This window comes from Oncorhynchus clarkii, chromosome 4, assembly GCF_045791955.1.
Source record: "Oncorhynchus clarkii lewisi isolate Uvic-CL-2024 chromosome 4, UVic_Ocla_1.0, whole genome shotgun sequence".
Classification (NCBI taxonomy): Eukaryota; Metazoa; Chordata; class Actinopteri; order Salmoniformes; family Salmonidae; genus Oncorhynchus; species Oncorhynchus clarkii.
The window spans coordinates 52,927,968-52,943,348 of record NC_092150.1 but is presented as its reverse complement, the minus strand read 5'-3'; the positions used below and the strand labels follow the sequence as shown (position 1 = coordinate 52,943,348).

Genomic DNA, 15,381 nt, shown 5'->3' with positions numbered 1-15,381 from the left:
TGCAGTCGATGATATAGAGTACAGTATATACGTATGCATATAAGATGAATAATGTAGGGTAAGTAACATTATATAATGTAGCGTTGTTTAAAGTGGCTAGTGATATATTTACATTTCCTATCAATTCCCATTATTAAAGTGGCTGGAGTGAGTCAGTGTCATTGTCAGTGTGTTGGCAGCAGCCACTCAATGTTAGTGGTGGCTGTTTAACAGTCTGATGGCCTTGAGATAGAAGCTGTTTTTCAGTCTCTCGGTCCCAGCTTTGATGCACCTGTACTGACCTCGCCTTCTGGATGATAGCGGGGTGAACAGGCAGTGGCTCGGGTGGTTGATGTCCTTGATGATCTTTATGGCCTTCCTGTAACATCGGGTGGTGTAGGTGTCCTGGAGGGCAGGTAGTTTGGCCCGGTGATGCGTTGTGCAGACCTCACTACCCTCTGGAGAGCCTTACGGTTGAGGGCGGAGCAGTTGCCGTACCAGGCGGTGATACAGCCCGACAGGATGCTCTCGATTGTGCATCTGTAGAAGTTTGTGAGTGCTTTTGGTGACAAGCCAAATTTCTTCAGCCTCCTGAGGTTGAAGAGGCGCTGCTGCGCCTTCACGATGCTGTCTGTGTGAGTGGACCAATTCAGTTTGTCTGTGATGTGTATGCCGAGGAACTTAAAACTTGCTACCCTCTCCACTACTGTTCCATCGATGTGGATAGGGGGGTGTTCCCTCTGCTGTTTCCTGAAGTCCACAATCATCTCCTTAGTTTTGTTGACGTTGAGTGTGAGGTTATTTTCCTGACACCACACTCCGAGGGCCCTCACCTCCTCCCTGTAGGCCGTCTCGTCGTTGTTGGTAATCAAGCCTACCACTGTTGTGTCGTCCGCAAACTTGATGATTGAGTTGGAGGCGTGCGTGGCCACGCAGTCGTGGGTGAACAGGGAGTACAGGAGAGGGCTCAGAACGCACCCTTGTGGGGCCCCAGTGTTGAGGATCAGCGGGGAGGAGATGTTGTTGCCTACCCTCACCACCTGGGGGCGGCCCGTCAGGAAGTCCAGTACCCAGTTGCACAGGGCGGGGTCGAGACCCAGGGTCTCGAGCTTGATGACGAGCTTGGAGGGTACTATGGTGTTGAATGCCGAGCTGTAGTCGATGAACAGCATTCTCACATAGGTATTCCTCTTGTCCCTCTAGTCTCTCAAAGCACTTCATGATGACGGATGTGAGTGCTACGGGGCGGTAGTCGTTTAGCTCAGTTACCTTAGCTTTCTTGGGAACAGGAACAATGGTGGCCCTCTTGAAGCATGTGGGAACAGCAGACTGGTATAGGGATTGATTGAATATGTCCGTAAACACACCGGCCAGCTGGTCTGCGCATGCTCTGAGGGTGCGGCTGGGGATGCCGTCTGGGCCTGCAGCCTTGCGAGGGTTAACACGTTTAAATGTTTTACTCACCTCGGCTGCAGTGAAGGAGAGACCGCATGTTTTCGTTGCAGGCCGTGTCAGTGGCACTGTATTGTCCTCAAAGCGGGCAAAAAAGTTATTTAGTCTGCCTGGGAGCAAGACATCCTGGTCCGTGACTGGGCTGGATTTCTTCCTGTAGTCCGTGATTGACTGTAGACCCTGCCACATGCCTCTTGTGTCTGAGCCGTTGAATTGAGATTCTACTTTGTCTCTGTACTGACGCTTAGCTTGTTTGATAGCCTTGCGGAGGGAATAGCTGCACTGTTTGTATTCGGTCATGTTACCAGACACCTTGCCCTGATTAAAAGCAGTGGTTCGCGCTTTCAGTTCCACACGAATGCTGCCATCAATCCACGGTTTCTGGTTAGGGAATGTTTTAATCGTTGCTATGGGAACGACATCTTCAACGCACGTTCTAATGAACTCGCACACCGAATCAGCGTAATCGTCAATATTGTTATCTGACGCAATACGAAACATGTCCCAGTCCACGTGATGGAAGCAGTCTTGGAGTGTGGAGTCAGCTTGGTCGGACCAGCGTTGGACAGACCTCAGCGTGGGAGCCTCTTGTTTTAGTTTCTGTCTGTAGGCAGGGATCAACAAAATGGAGTCGTGGTCAGCTTTTCCGAAAGGGGGGCGGGGCAGGGCCTTATATGCGTCGCGGAAGTTAGAGTAACAATGATCCAAGGTCTTTCCACCCCTGGTTGCGCAATCGATATGCTGATAAAATTTACGGAGTCTTGTTTTCAGATTAGCCTTGTTAAAATCCCCAGCTACAATGAATGCAGCCTCCGGATAAATCGTTTCCAGTTTGCAGAGTTAAATAAGAGAGTTAAATAAAGTTCGTTCAGAGCCATCGATGTGTCTGCTTGGGGGGGGATATATACGGCTGTGATTATAATCGAAAACTCGGGCAGTTGTTGTTGCCATCCTGTACCTGTCCCGCAGGTGTGATGTTCGGATGTACCGATCCTGTGCAGGTGTTGTTACACTTAGTCCTTGCAGTGGCAGACCATCAGCTGTCCGGCCTGTCTCCCTGCAATGCTGTCTTAGGCGTCTCATGGTACGGACATTGCAATATATTGCCCTGGCCACATCTGCAGTCATCATGCCTCCTTGCAGCATGCCTAAGGCACGTTCACACAGATGAGCAGGGACCCTGGGCATCTTTCTTTTGGTGTTTTTCAGAGTCAGTAGAAAGGCCTCTTTAGTGTTCTACGTTTTCATATCTGTGACCTTAATTGCATACCGTCAGTAAACTGTTAGTGTCTTAACGAGCGTTCCACAGGTGCATGTTCATTAATTGTTTATGGTGCATTTAAAAGCCACGGGGAAACAGTGTTTAAACCCTTTACAATGAAGATCTGTGAAGTTATTTGCATTTTTACGAATTATCTTTGAAAAACAGGGTCCTGAAAAAGGGACGTTTCTTTTTTTTTGCTGAGTTTACTATAGCCCATTGAAACACATTGATTAACATGTTCATAAATGGTGAAAAAGAAATGTATCATAAGGTTGTGCGGTGTCTGTCCTAGGAGGTATATGAAAGCTGAGGGTATTTTAGTTTTTTTTTTTAAATGCATTTTTAACCCCTTATTTTTGTTGGCACAAAACAACCTCCTTACTTCGGTTTGTTTTGTATGGGTTGCCTTCAGACGAGTTCCGTGACTTGTGGGGGTCGTAGAGCAAAACGGAGATCATGTTCGTTTGTCTTTTTCATGGTTGGTGTAGATGTCAGGTGATTGAATAATTTGAAGGCCAAACCGTTCAGAAGATACAAATGTTTTTTGTGAGAAGACTGATTTTCTCATGCTCTGACAAACTGTAACTCGTTTTCTTTCCATCGCTGATGTGGAAGGCAACATAGGCTGATACGGTGTATTGAGATGCAGCCCATGCAAAAAAAGTATCTTTGTCTTAAACGGACAGGTTTTGATGGATGTTTTTATTATGTTATTTTATTGACGTATGGGTGCGTCAATAGACTTATGGTTTGATTCATAGTTGGTTTTGGTATTTTAACCTGCATGTTGAGATTGTGTCTGGTGGGAATAAACACAATGATAATGCAGACGATGGTGCACACGGATGCACGGGCGGAACGGTTTGGTCATGGTGTAAGAGGTCAACATCATGACTGAAATGACGCCCTAGCCTAAAATAGTGCGCTAGTGGTTAGAGCGTTGGGCCAGTAACCGAAATGTTGCTAGATCAAATCCCGAGCTGACAAGGATCTGCCGTTCTGCCCCTGAACAAGGCAGTTAACCCACTGTTCCTAGGCCGTCATTGTAAATAAGAATTTGTTCTTAAACTGACTTGCCTAGTTAAATAAAGGTTAGATTTAAATAATGTCACTTAAAATATAGCCCCAGTAGGTAACCTATAATAAGTTAATCAATGCATAGCAGTGGCACTAACATACCTTAAGGGAATTCTTTTTTGACATTTGCCATATGGTTAGTGAGAAAGTCCACATTGCAAATGTACGGTCCCTTACTAGACGTCCGACAACGTTTCTAAAATTTGCGGACGGTGTCGGGCCGTGCGGCAGGGCCGGATCTTCCAGGAAGTCATCAAACGAACTCTCTCGGACATTCGGTTTCAGTTTTATAAAATGTTTCCGCTCTCCCGGTAAATCCCACAAGAGGGCGAATGGAATCATATTGCAAATGTACAAAACATCACCAATCACGACGTGGCCTTATCTCCTAAACTGAAAAGATTTAGAAGACAAACATGGTGAGCATAGGTTTGGCGTAATGGGCAGTTGGCCCCGAACAAGATGGCGTCTAGGCCTCAACGGTTTTTGATTTATGGCCATTTTTCTGGGATTAAAGGTAAAAAATTTAAATAGAGCAATAATTTTTCCGCTTCACGTCAAAGTAAATGAACCTACAGTGTCAAAAAAAGAACCAGCCATTTATCGATCGTCATTTAAGAGAAATCGTACAATGTCAAATTGGTGATGTTCAAAAATAGGTGTTTTTTATTTTCTGAAATAACACACACTCACTAAACCCACCCTTAACATAGACTTAAAACTCCGGAAGTGCCTTAAAATGATGTCATAGGTGCTGTTTTGAAGGGTTAAAAAGGTCAGATCTTTTCAAAACTGCATGTGTTATTAGGCAACCCTCATGAACTGTAAATCAGTAATTTCTCCCAACAGATGTCAAAGAAAAGCTCTCCACACACACACACACACACACACAGCAAGAATGGAGTGACAAAGTGCGGTGCTTAAAGACACACAGAGCCAGGCCTCCCGGGTGGCGCAGTGGCTGTGCCACCAGAGACTCTGGGTTCGCGCCCAGGCTCTGTCGTAACCGGCCGCGACCGGGAGGTCCGTGAGGCGATGTACAATTTGGCCTAGCGTCGTCCGGGTTAGGGAGGGCTTGGCCGGTAGGTATATCCTTGTCTCATCGCGCACCAGCGACTCCTGTGGCGGGCCGGGCGCAGTGCGCGCCAACCAAGGTTGCCAGGTGCACGATGTTTCCTCCGACACATTGGTGCGGCTGGCTTCCGGGTTGAATGCGCGCTGTGTTAAGAAGCAGTGCGGCTTGGTTGGGTTGTGTATCGGAGGATGCATGACCTTCAACGTTCGTCTCTCCCGTACGGGAGTTGTAGCGATGAGACAAGATAGTAGCTACTAAACAATTGGATACCACGAAATTGGGGAGACACGGGTCAAAAAAGAAGAAAAAAAGAAAAGACAGAGCCTACAATGGCATTTCCATATTCTCAAGGCCGTGCCGAGTTCAACAAGATGTCCCGCATGACCGTAGCTCGCTCTGAGTGCAGCGACCGTGAAAAAGTAGGCCCAAAATGAAGCCTGGCCCTAAATTTCATTTGCTTTTGGGTGACAGTGGGAGAACCTTTAGGGTGAGAAGCACAATTTGACCTCAGGAACGTTCCTAAGATTCTCCCGATCTGTGCAAGCCTAACCTTGACCGTGTGGCATTAACCCTTAACTGTTTGATGTAAACACCTTTTAACTGTTTTCAATGACTTCTCTCCCCATAGGAATACATTGCCTGCACCCCTAAATTCAACCTGAAGCCTATGTGGGTTATGAATGTCTTATGAACCTGTCTTCGATGACAATCCATCATGCCACTATGACGTCTAGCTGTGTTGATTCTAAGATTCCTGGACCAACCGGAAGTGGTTAAAATCACCCTAAAAGTGTTTTTCCATACCCAACCAGCAGTTTGTGATAAATAGTGCATTCAACCCTGTGTAAATCGGTCAGTTCTTAACGTAAACACTTAAAACTCAGGATTCTGTAAAGGCATAGCCCAATCAGGATATGTGTTTACTTATAGCTTCCTGTGTCAACCGGAAGTGCCTTAAAAGGTGTCATAGGGGCTGTTTCGAAGGGTTAAAAAGGTCAGATCTTTTCAAAACTTCATATGTGTGATTAGGCAACCCCCATGAACTGTAAATCAGTCATGTCTCCCATAAAATTTCTAAGAAAAAAAATCACACACACACAGCTAGGCCAGAGGGACACAGAGACAGACAGTGCCTGCAATAGTTACCTTTGTTCAAACTAAAAAAGAACCGTCAGACCTAGAGTTCTGAAACTTTAGAAACCTGTTCTAGACCTCGGTGCGTGGTGAGCTACGTGGCTCTAGAAGGTTCTCAGGCTGAGAAACAGCCTCGTACATTTGCAATGACTTCAATTCATTTTGACCATTACGAAAATGATGACATTTAGAAAAGTCCCAGAGTCGCAAGACTAGGTGCATTGAAACCGGCTCGGCCCATAGAGACGGACCCCAACGTTTCTGTCCGATAGCTCATTCAAGGACCCCGTAGCAAGGCATGGAAAAAAGTGGATTTTCAGCACCAATTAAAATCTTGCTCGGGCACCGAATGACCTATCGAGCCGAGATTCAGGGTCTCCTCGCATAGGCCTACACACAATGTCAGAACTGGACCCGCAGCTAGAACGTAACTATGTGTTTTACGTTTTTATTATGTTTTAAACAGAAGGCGCTGTGAATTTTGGGCCTGCTCTGAAATATGTGAAAGTTGGCTTCTAAACGAGTTGGAAAAAGTGGGTTTGGTTCAGATGGTATCCGTTTGGTTTCAGAATGATATCTAATTGACTGATGGACGGTAACTTGCTGGTGACTATTGTCCATTTGCAATATCTTTAAACAGAGAGGGACCATCACCAAAATGGCATTCTGAAATCAACACCAACGAGCGATGGAGAGGAACCAGAAACACTGCCCATCCCGAGTTCATCGGGCCAGTCAATTTCGCATTTCTGCAGTATTTTTGAGCATGCCAAATTCGTGATGGTAAATGCCTATTGAAATATATTGCGCATGCACAGCCGGAGTGGACCTGGTGATTGGAACGTGTTACCAGGAGCACATTTTTCAAATGGTTTTTAAATGCCATTACGGGGTAGCAAGATGTCCACAGTTGGGTAGGGAGCACCCCCCACCCGTGCCCATCCAATTTGGACGTTTTTCAAAAAATCGTTAAACAACAGTCCCACTTCTCCCTCATCATACATGACAAATAGACCATCTAGGTTGATTCATGGCTTAACATAGTGATATATATCATTTTGGCAGTATAAATGCCTTTTGGACATGGTTCACTGACTTTTGGGTTTGTAAACCGACTTCCATTGATCGTACATGGCAAATGGACATAACACCCTGATTTGGCACTTTCAAATCTTTCATATTGCATTTGGACATTTATTATGGCATTTGGCCAAAAAGAAAAGTGACTTGACTTCCTATTTAATCATATTGCAAATGGACAAAACATATGCCTTATGCACAAGTAAAAAAAATAACAAAAGAAATGATAATAAAATATGAATAAAGTATGTTGATACAGTTCTTATACATGTGTAATTGACACAAAAATTTGAAAGAATTTCAAAAAACGGTCCAGAAAGCACTTTTTTAAGGGGGTGATACGTTTTTCGAAATTGTACTTTTGGGTCTTTTGCAATATGAAAAATCACGGTGGAGCGCAGTCGCCATCTGTTGGATTTTTGGAGTGTTACACTTGGCATTTGCCATATGGCATTTGCAATCAACTTTGAATGAAACAACACTGAATTGAGTGGTATTGGACACGTGTATATGGTTCGTACAGTGCCAATGACTTCCATTCATTTTTGTACATTTCAGGGGGGTGTTCCCTTACATTTTGATCACCACCTGCTTTCCATATTCACTACAGCTACACTACTATCCTCAATGATCCCCTCATAGGCCCAGAGCAATACCCCCCCCCCCCCCCCACACACACACAGGGCTGTGCAAGTGCATGAGGGCTTTGAGGGATTCTGTACCCGATAAGTCATTCAGTAACCCGGGCATCAGACCCAATGGAAGCTCTTCGACCTCTCACCTTCCTTCCACTCAGTCAATCATGACGAACTTGGTGCAAATTGTATTAGGAAGTATTGGAAGGCCTTTGTCAAGTCTCTTAACTCCTTAGTCTCACTCAACACACTTTTTAGTTTTATTTTTGGAATTCATGTCCTTCCATACAGTGCATTCAGAAATCATTCAGACCTCTAGACTTTTTCCACATTTTGTTACTTTACTACAGCCTTATTCGAAAATGGATTAAATAGTTTTTCCCCCAAATCAATCTACACATGATACCCCATAATGGCAAAGCAGAAACAGATTTTTATCAATGGTAGCAAATGTATAAAAAATAATAAACTGAAGTATGCAATAAGTATTCAGACCCTTTACTCTGTGCCTTTTTTTAGGTGCCTTTTTGGCAAACTCCAAGTGGGCCGTTACAGTTGAAATCGGAAGTTTACATACACCTTAGCCAAATACATTTAAATTAATTTTTTCACAATTCCTGACATTTAAGCCTAGTAAAAATTCCTTGTCTTAGGTCAGTTAGGATCACCACTTTAGAATGTGAAACGTCAGAATAATAGTAGAGAGAATGATTGATTTCAGCTTTTATTTCTTTCATCACATTCCCAGTGGGTCAGAAGTTTACATACTCAATTAGTATTTGGTAGCATTGCCTTTAAATTGTTTAACTTGGGTCAAACGTTTCGGGTAGCCTTCCACAAGCTTCCCACAATAAGTTGGGTGAATTCTGTTCCATTCCTCCTGACAGCGCTGGTGTAACTGAGTCAGGTTTGGAGGCACCCTTGTTCGCACACACTTTTTCAGTTCTGCCCACACATTTTCTATAGGATTGAGGTCAGGGCTTTGTGATGGCCACTCCAATACATTGACTTTGTCCTTAAGCCATTTTGCCACAACTTTGGAAGTATGCTTGGGGTCATTGTCCTTTTGGAAGACCCATTTGCGACCAAGCTCTAACTTCCTGATTGATGTCTTGATGATGATTTTACTTCAATATATCCACATAATTTCCCTGCCTCATGATGCCATCTATTTTGTGAAGTGCACCAGTCCCTCCTGCAGCAAAGCACCCCCACAGCATGATGCTGCCAACCCCGTGCTTCACGGTTTGTATGGTGTTCTTCGGCTTGCAACCCTTCCCTTTATCCTCCAAACATAACGATGGTCATTATGGCCAAACAGTTCTATTTTTGTTTCATCAGACCAGAGGACATTTCTCCAAAAAGTATGATCTTTGTCCCCATGTGCAGTTTCAAACCATAGTCTAGCTTTTTTATGGCGGTTTTGGAGCAGTGGCTTTGTCCTTGCTGAGCGGCCTCTCAGGTTATGTCGATATAGGACTTGTTTTACTGTAGATATAGATACTTTTCTACCTGTTTCCTCCAGCATCTTTACAAGGTCCTTTGCTGCAGTTCTGGGATTGATTAGCACTTCGCAAAACAAAGTACGTTCATCTCTAGGAGACAGAACGTGTCTCTTTCCTGAGCAATATGACGGCTGCGTGGTCCCATGGTGTTTATGCTTGCGTACTATTGTGTTTACAGCTGAACGGGGTACCTTCAGGCATTTGGAAATTGCTCCTAAGGATGAACCAGACTTGTGGAGGCCTACAATTTTCTTTCTGAAGTCTTGGCTGATTTCTTTAGATATTCCATTACATCATTTTCCAAGCTGTTTAACTTCTCTAGGGTAGGGGGAAGCATTGGGAATTTTGAATGAAAAGTGTGCCCAACTTAAACTGCCTGCTACTCTGCCATAAAAGCTAGAATATGCATGTTATTAGTGGTATTGGATAGAAAACACTCTGAAGTTTCTAAAACTGTTTGAATGATGTCTGTGAGTATAACAGAACTCATATGGCAGGCAAAAACCTGAGAAAAAATCCAACCAGGAAGTGGGAAATCTGAGGTTTGTAGTTTTTCGACTCTTGCCCTATCGAATACACAGTGTCTGTGGTCATGTTGGACTTCCTAAGGCTTTCACTAGATGTCAACAGTCTTTAGAAACTTGTTTGATGCTTCTACTGTGAAGTGGTGCCGAATGAGAGGGGAATGAGTCAGAGGTCTGCCAGCAGCCACGAGCTCCACGAGCGACCTGCGTTCCATTGCATTTCTGAAGACAAAGGAATTCTCTGGTTGGAACATTATTGAAGATTTATGTTAAAAACATCCTAAAGATTGATTCCCTACATTGTTTCACATGTTTCTATGGACTGTAACGGAACGTTTTGACATTTGTGTGCTCCTAGTGAACGCTCTTCGTGACTTTGGATTTGTTTACAAAACGCACTAACAAATGTAGCTATTTGGACATAAATGATGAACATTATCGAACAAAACAAACATTTATTGTGGGACTGGGATTCCTGGGAGAGCATTCTGATGATCATCAAAGGTAAGTCAATATTTATAATGCTATTTCTGACTAATGTTGACTCCCAACATGGCGGATATCAATTTGGCTTCATTTTTCGTCTGAGCGCCGTACTCAGATTATTGCATGGTTTGCTTTTTCCGTAAAGGTTTTTTTTAAATCTGAGACAGCGGTTGCATTAAGGAGAAGTTTCTTTAATTCTGTGAATAACACTTCTATCGTTTATCAATGTTTATTATGAGTATTTCTGTAAATTTAATGTGGCTCTCTGCAAAATCACCAGATGTTTTGGAACTACTGAATGTAACGCGCCAATGTAAACTCAGATTTTTGGATATAAATATGAACTTTACCGAACAAAACATACATGTGTAACATGAAGTCCTATGAGTGTCATCTGATGAAGATCATCAAAGGTTACTGATTATTTTTATCTATATTTTTGTGACTCCACTCTTTGGCTGGAAAAATGGCTGTGTTTTTCTGTGACTTGGCTCTGACCTAACATAATCGTTTCGTTTGCTTTCGCCTTAAAGCCTTTTGAAAATCGGACACTGTGGCTGGATTTACAATAAGCGTTTCTTTAAAATGGTGTAAAATACATGTATGTTTGAGGAATTTTAATTATGGGATTTATGTTTTGAATTTGGCGCCCTGCAGTTTCACTGGCTGTTGACAGGTGGGACGCTACCATCCCACGTACCCTAGAGAGATTAAAGGCACAGTCAACTTAGTGTATGTAAACTTCTGACCCACTGGAATTGTGATACAGTGAATTATAAGTGAAATAATCTGTCTGTAAACAGTTGTTGGATAAATGACTTGTCATGCACAAAGTAGATGTCCTAAAAGACTTGCCAAAACTATAGTTTTATCAAGAAATGTGTGGAGTGGTTGAAAAATGAGTTTGTAAACTCCCGACTTCCAATGTAAGTTTATTACATTTATTTTACCGTTATTTAACTAGGCAAGTTAGTTAGTTAGTTTTCAATGACGGCCTAGTTAGTTTTCAATGACGGCCTAGTGTTTTGTTTTAAAATATTCTAATTCAATTTAAAACCATGTGGGAACATGGTTAACTGCCTTGTTCAGAACGACAGATTTGTCAGCTCGGGGAATTGAACTTGCAATCTTTCTGTTACTAGTCCAACGCTCTAACCACTAGGCTACGCTGCCTCCCCTTTCCCCAGATATGTCTGAAGCACTATGACTGTTGGTTTAGATGTATTTGGCCTGTAAGTGCATGTGTACGGTTTTGAATTGGCTACTTAATAAATCTTATTTTTCTTCAATTTCCGCCTAAAATGACATGCCCAAATCTAACTGCCTGTAGCTCAGGACCTGAAGCAAGGAAATGCATTTTCTTCATACCATTTGAAAGGAAAAATGTTGGTTTGTGGAAATGTGAACTTAATGTCGGAGAATATAACGTAAAAGCTAAACCAAACCAAAAAAAAAACATTTTTTCCAATCTTTGAAACGTATGAGTACATTGAGACAGCGATTCTAGGTGTAATTTAGTTGTTGTCCACAAGATGGCAGCAGTGTGTGTGCAAAGTTAGACTGCCAGGAGTTTGCCAAAATGTGCCGAAGGGATCAATTTCTACATCTTTAAAGACTTTTTAATCATAGCTCATTAACAGCTCTCATACATATGTCTAGGGCCAGATCTATTTTACGGACCAGATTCTCCACAAGCCAGCTAACTACAGTGTTTTTCCCCTAACATTGTACATATGGCTTTTTCCCCTCCCAATAAGCTCTGTCCCACCCAGTCTTTTGGCTTCAACATTTTATTTTAAGGCCTAATTGCGTCCCACCTGGAAAATAATCAAATTAGCCCCTCAAATCAAAATCCAACATGTTGAAGCCAAAATATTTTAGATGGGGGACAGAGCTTAGTGGGAGGGCAAAACACCGTATGTACGATGTTAGGGGAAACACTGTAGTACGCTGACTTGCAACGGAAAAATCTAAAGGAGCGTTTTTTTATTGAACTAGTCCAGTTAGTCCCTCCCTTTTTCTGTCCGTTTTCTTCCATTTGTTGCCTAATGAACACAAGCCTATATTCCCCCTTAGTGCACACCAACATCCAGTATGCATATGAGGATCAAAACACTATGGCTGCCACCCAAGTGGCACCCCAATCCCTAGGGCTCCCGAGTGGAGCAGCGGTCTCAGGTACTGCATCTCAGTGCTAGAGACGTCACTACAGACCCTGGTTCCATCACAACTGGCCGTGATCGGGAATCCCATGGGGCGGCGCACAATTGGCCCAGCGTCATCCGGGTTAGGGGAGGGTTTGGCTGGGGTAGGCCTTCATTGTAAATAAGAAGTTGTTCTTAGACTTGCCAAGTTAAATAAAGGTTGTGAAATAAATAGTGTACTACTCTTGACCAGGGCCCAATATAGCGACTATGGTGCCATTTGGAATGCACCCACTATCTTAGAAAGCATTGTGTCCTGGGGGAGGCTCCTAGTTTACAGTAACTAGGCCGGTAGGAACGGGCAGGAAACATCAATAAGGAAGAACCCGCAATTCTCAGCTCTCTTAATTAGGCTGCATTTTAATTGTGTATTAATGATCTCTCTCCCACCCTCTCCCCTCCCATCTCTTTATTTATCTCTCCCACTCCCTCCATTTCGCTCCCCCACTCTAGGTTGCGGTGGTGAAGATGAAGAACACAGAACGCGTTTACGCCATGAAGATCCTGAACAAGTGGGAGATGCTGAAGAGAGCCGAGGTAAGGATCATACTGTAGTGTCCTAAATCTCCAATTGAAAGCTATAAATAGAAGAGCTAGAAGGTATATTCCCAGTCAAGTCAAGGTCCTGTGCAGGATCTAGTTTTATTTATATGTGATAGAGAAGAGCCATTTCTGCATACTGATTTGTGCTCCCAATAAGTGCTCAAGGCTTCATGTTCAATACACTTGTATTTGTTATGGATCCCCATTAGCTGCTGCCCTCTTCCTGGTGTCCAGCAAAATTAAGGCAGATTATACCAATTTAAAATCATTACAATGCATTCAGAGATTTCACAACACACTGTGTGCCCTCAGGCCCCTACTCCACCACGACCACATATCTACAGTAATAAATCCACGTGTCTGTGCCTATGTTTGTGTTTCTTCACAGTCCCCGCTGTTCCATATGGTGTATTTTTACCTGATTTTAAAATCTGATTCTACTGCTTGCATCAGTTGCTTGATGTGGAATAGAGTTCCATGTCGTCATGGCTCTATGTAGTACTGTGCGCCTCCCATAGTCTGTTCTGGACTTGGGGACTGTGAAGAGACCTCTGGTGGCATGTCTTGTGGGGTATGTATGGGTGTCTGAGCTGTGTGCTAGTAGTTTAAACAGACAGCTCGGTGCATTCAACATGTCAATACCTCGCACAGATACAAGTAGTGATGAAGTCAATCTCTCCTCCACTTTGAGCCAGGAGAGATTGACATGCATATTATTTATTTGCTCTCTGTGTACATCCAAGGGCCAGACGTGCTGCCTTGTCAAGGGCCAGACGTGCTGCCTTGTCAAGGGCCAGACGTGCTGCCTTGTCAAGGGCCAGACGTGCTGCCTTGTCAAGGGCCGGACGTGCTGCCTTGTCAAGGGCCAGACGTGCTGCCTTGTTCTGAGCCAAATGCTATTTTCCTAAGTCCTTTTTTGTGGCACCTGACCACACGACTGAATAGTAGTCAAGGTGCGACAACTAGGGCCTGTAGGACCTGCCTTGTTGATAGTGTTAAGGCAGAGCATCACTTTATTGTAGACAGACTTCTTCCCATCTTCGCTACTACTGCATCAATATGTTATGCTTAAATGAATACAGACCCGTAGCACTCACGTCCGTAGCCATGAAGTGCTTTGAAAGGTTGGTAATGGCTCACATCAACACCATTTTCCCAGAAACCCTAGACCCACTCCAAATTGCATACCGCCCAAACAGGTCCACAAATGATGCAATCTCTATTGCACTCCACACTGCCCTTTCCCACCTGGACAAAAGGAACACCTATGTGAGAATGCTATTCATTGACTACAGCTCAGCGTTCAACACCATAGTGCCCTCAAAGCTCATCACTAAGCTAAGGATCCTGGGACTAAACACCTCCCTCTGCAACTGGATCCTGCACTTCCTGACGGACCGCCCCCAGGTGGTGAGGGTAGGTAGCAACACATCTGCCACGCTGATCCTCAACACTGGAGCCCCTCAGGGGTGCGTGCTCAGTCCCCTCCTGTACTCCCTGTTCACCCACGACTGCGTGGCCAGGTACGACTCCAACACCATCAAGTTTTTAGACGACACAACAGTGGTAGGCCTGATCACCGACAACGAATGGACAGCCTATAGGGAGGAGGTCAGAGACCTGGCCAGGTGGTGCCAGAATAACATCTTATCCCTCAACGTAACCAAGACTAAGGAGATGATTGTGTACTACAGGAAAAGGAGGACCGTGCAGGCCCCATTCACATTGATGGGGCTGTAGTGTCCACATCACCAACAAACTAGACAGTCTTGAAGAGGGCATGACAAAGCCTATTCCCTCAGGAAACAAAAAAAAATTGGCATGGGTCCTCAGATCCTCAAAAGGTTTGACAGCTGCACCATCGAGAGCATCCTGACTGGTTGCATCACTGCCTAGTACGGCAACTGCTCAGCCACCGACCGATCGCAAGGCACTACAGAGGGTAGTGTGTACGGACCAGTACATCACTGGGGCTAAGTTGCCTGCCATCCAGGACCTCTACACCAGGCAGTGTCAGAGGAAGGCCCTAAAAATGTTCAAAGACCCCACCCCAGTCATAGACAGTTCTCTGCTACCGTAAATCATGCAGCGCGTTGTATCAAGATCGCAGATTTTAGAGTAACAACAAATGTCAGTACATATGTGTCTTACATCGGCTGAAAGCTTTGATTCTTGCTAATATAACTGTTTACAGTAGCTATTACTGTGAGAAAATGCCATGCTATTGTTTGAGAGCTAGCACCACAACACTTTGTTCAACGCGATAGGTTTGATAAATTCACCTCTGAAGGTGAAATGTGTACTTACATTAGCCCGTCTTGAGAAGTTGCTTCAATATACCCACATAATTTCCCTACCTCATGAAGCCATCTATTTTGTGAAGTGCACCAGTCCCTCCTGCAGCAAAGCACCCCCACAACGCG

General features: G+C 44.0%; 1 protein-coding gene across 4 annotated transcripts in view; it reads left to right on the top strand.

Moving 5' to 3' along the window:
- LOC139406952 (serine/threonine-protein kinase MRCK beta-like) overlaps positions 1 to 15,381 on the top strand; it is a 164,385-nt gene that overhangs the window by 22,900 nt on the left and 126,104 nt on the right. For all 4 annotated transcript variants that reach the window (XM_071150147.1, XM_071150146.1, XM_071150148.1 and 1 more), the window contains exon 3: positions 12,869 to 12,952. In XM_071150147.1, the coding sequence (XP_071006248.1) occupies positions 12,869 to 12,952 (84 nt within the window). The remainder of the gene's footprint in view (positions 1 to 12,868; positions 12,953 to 15,381) is intronic.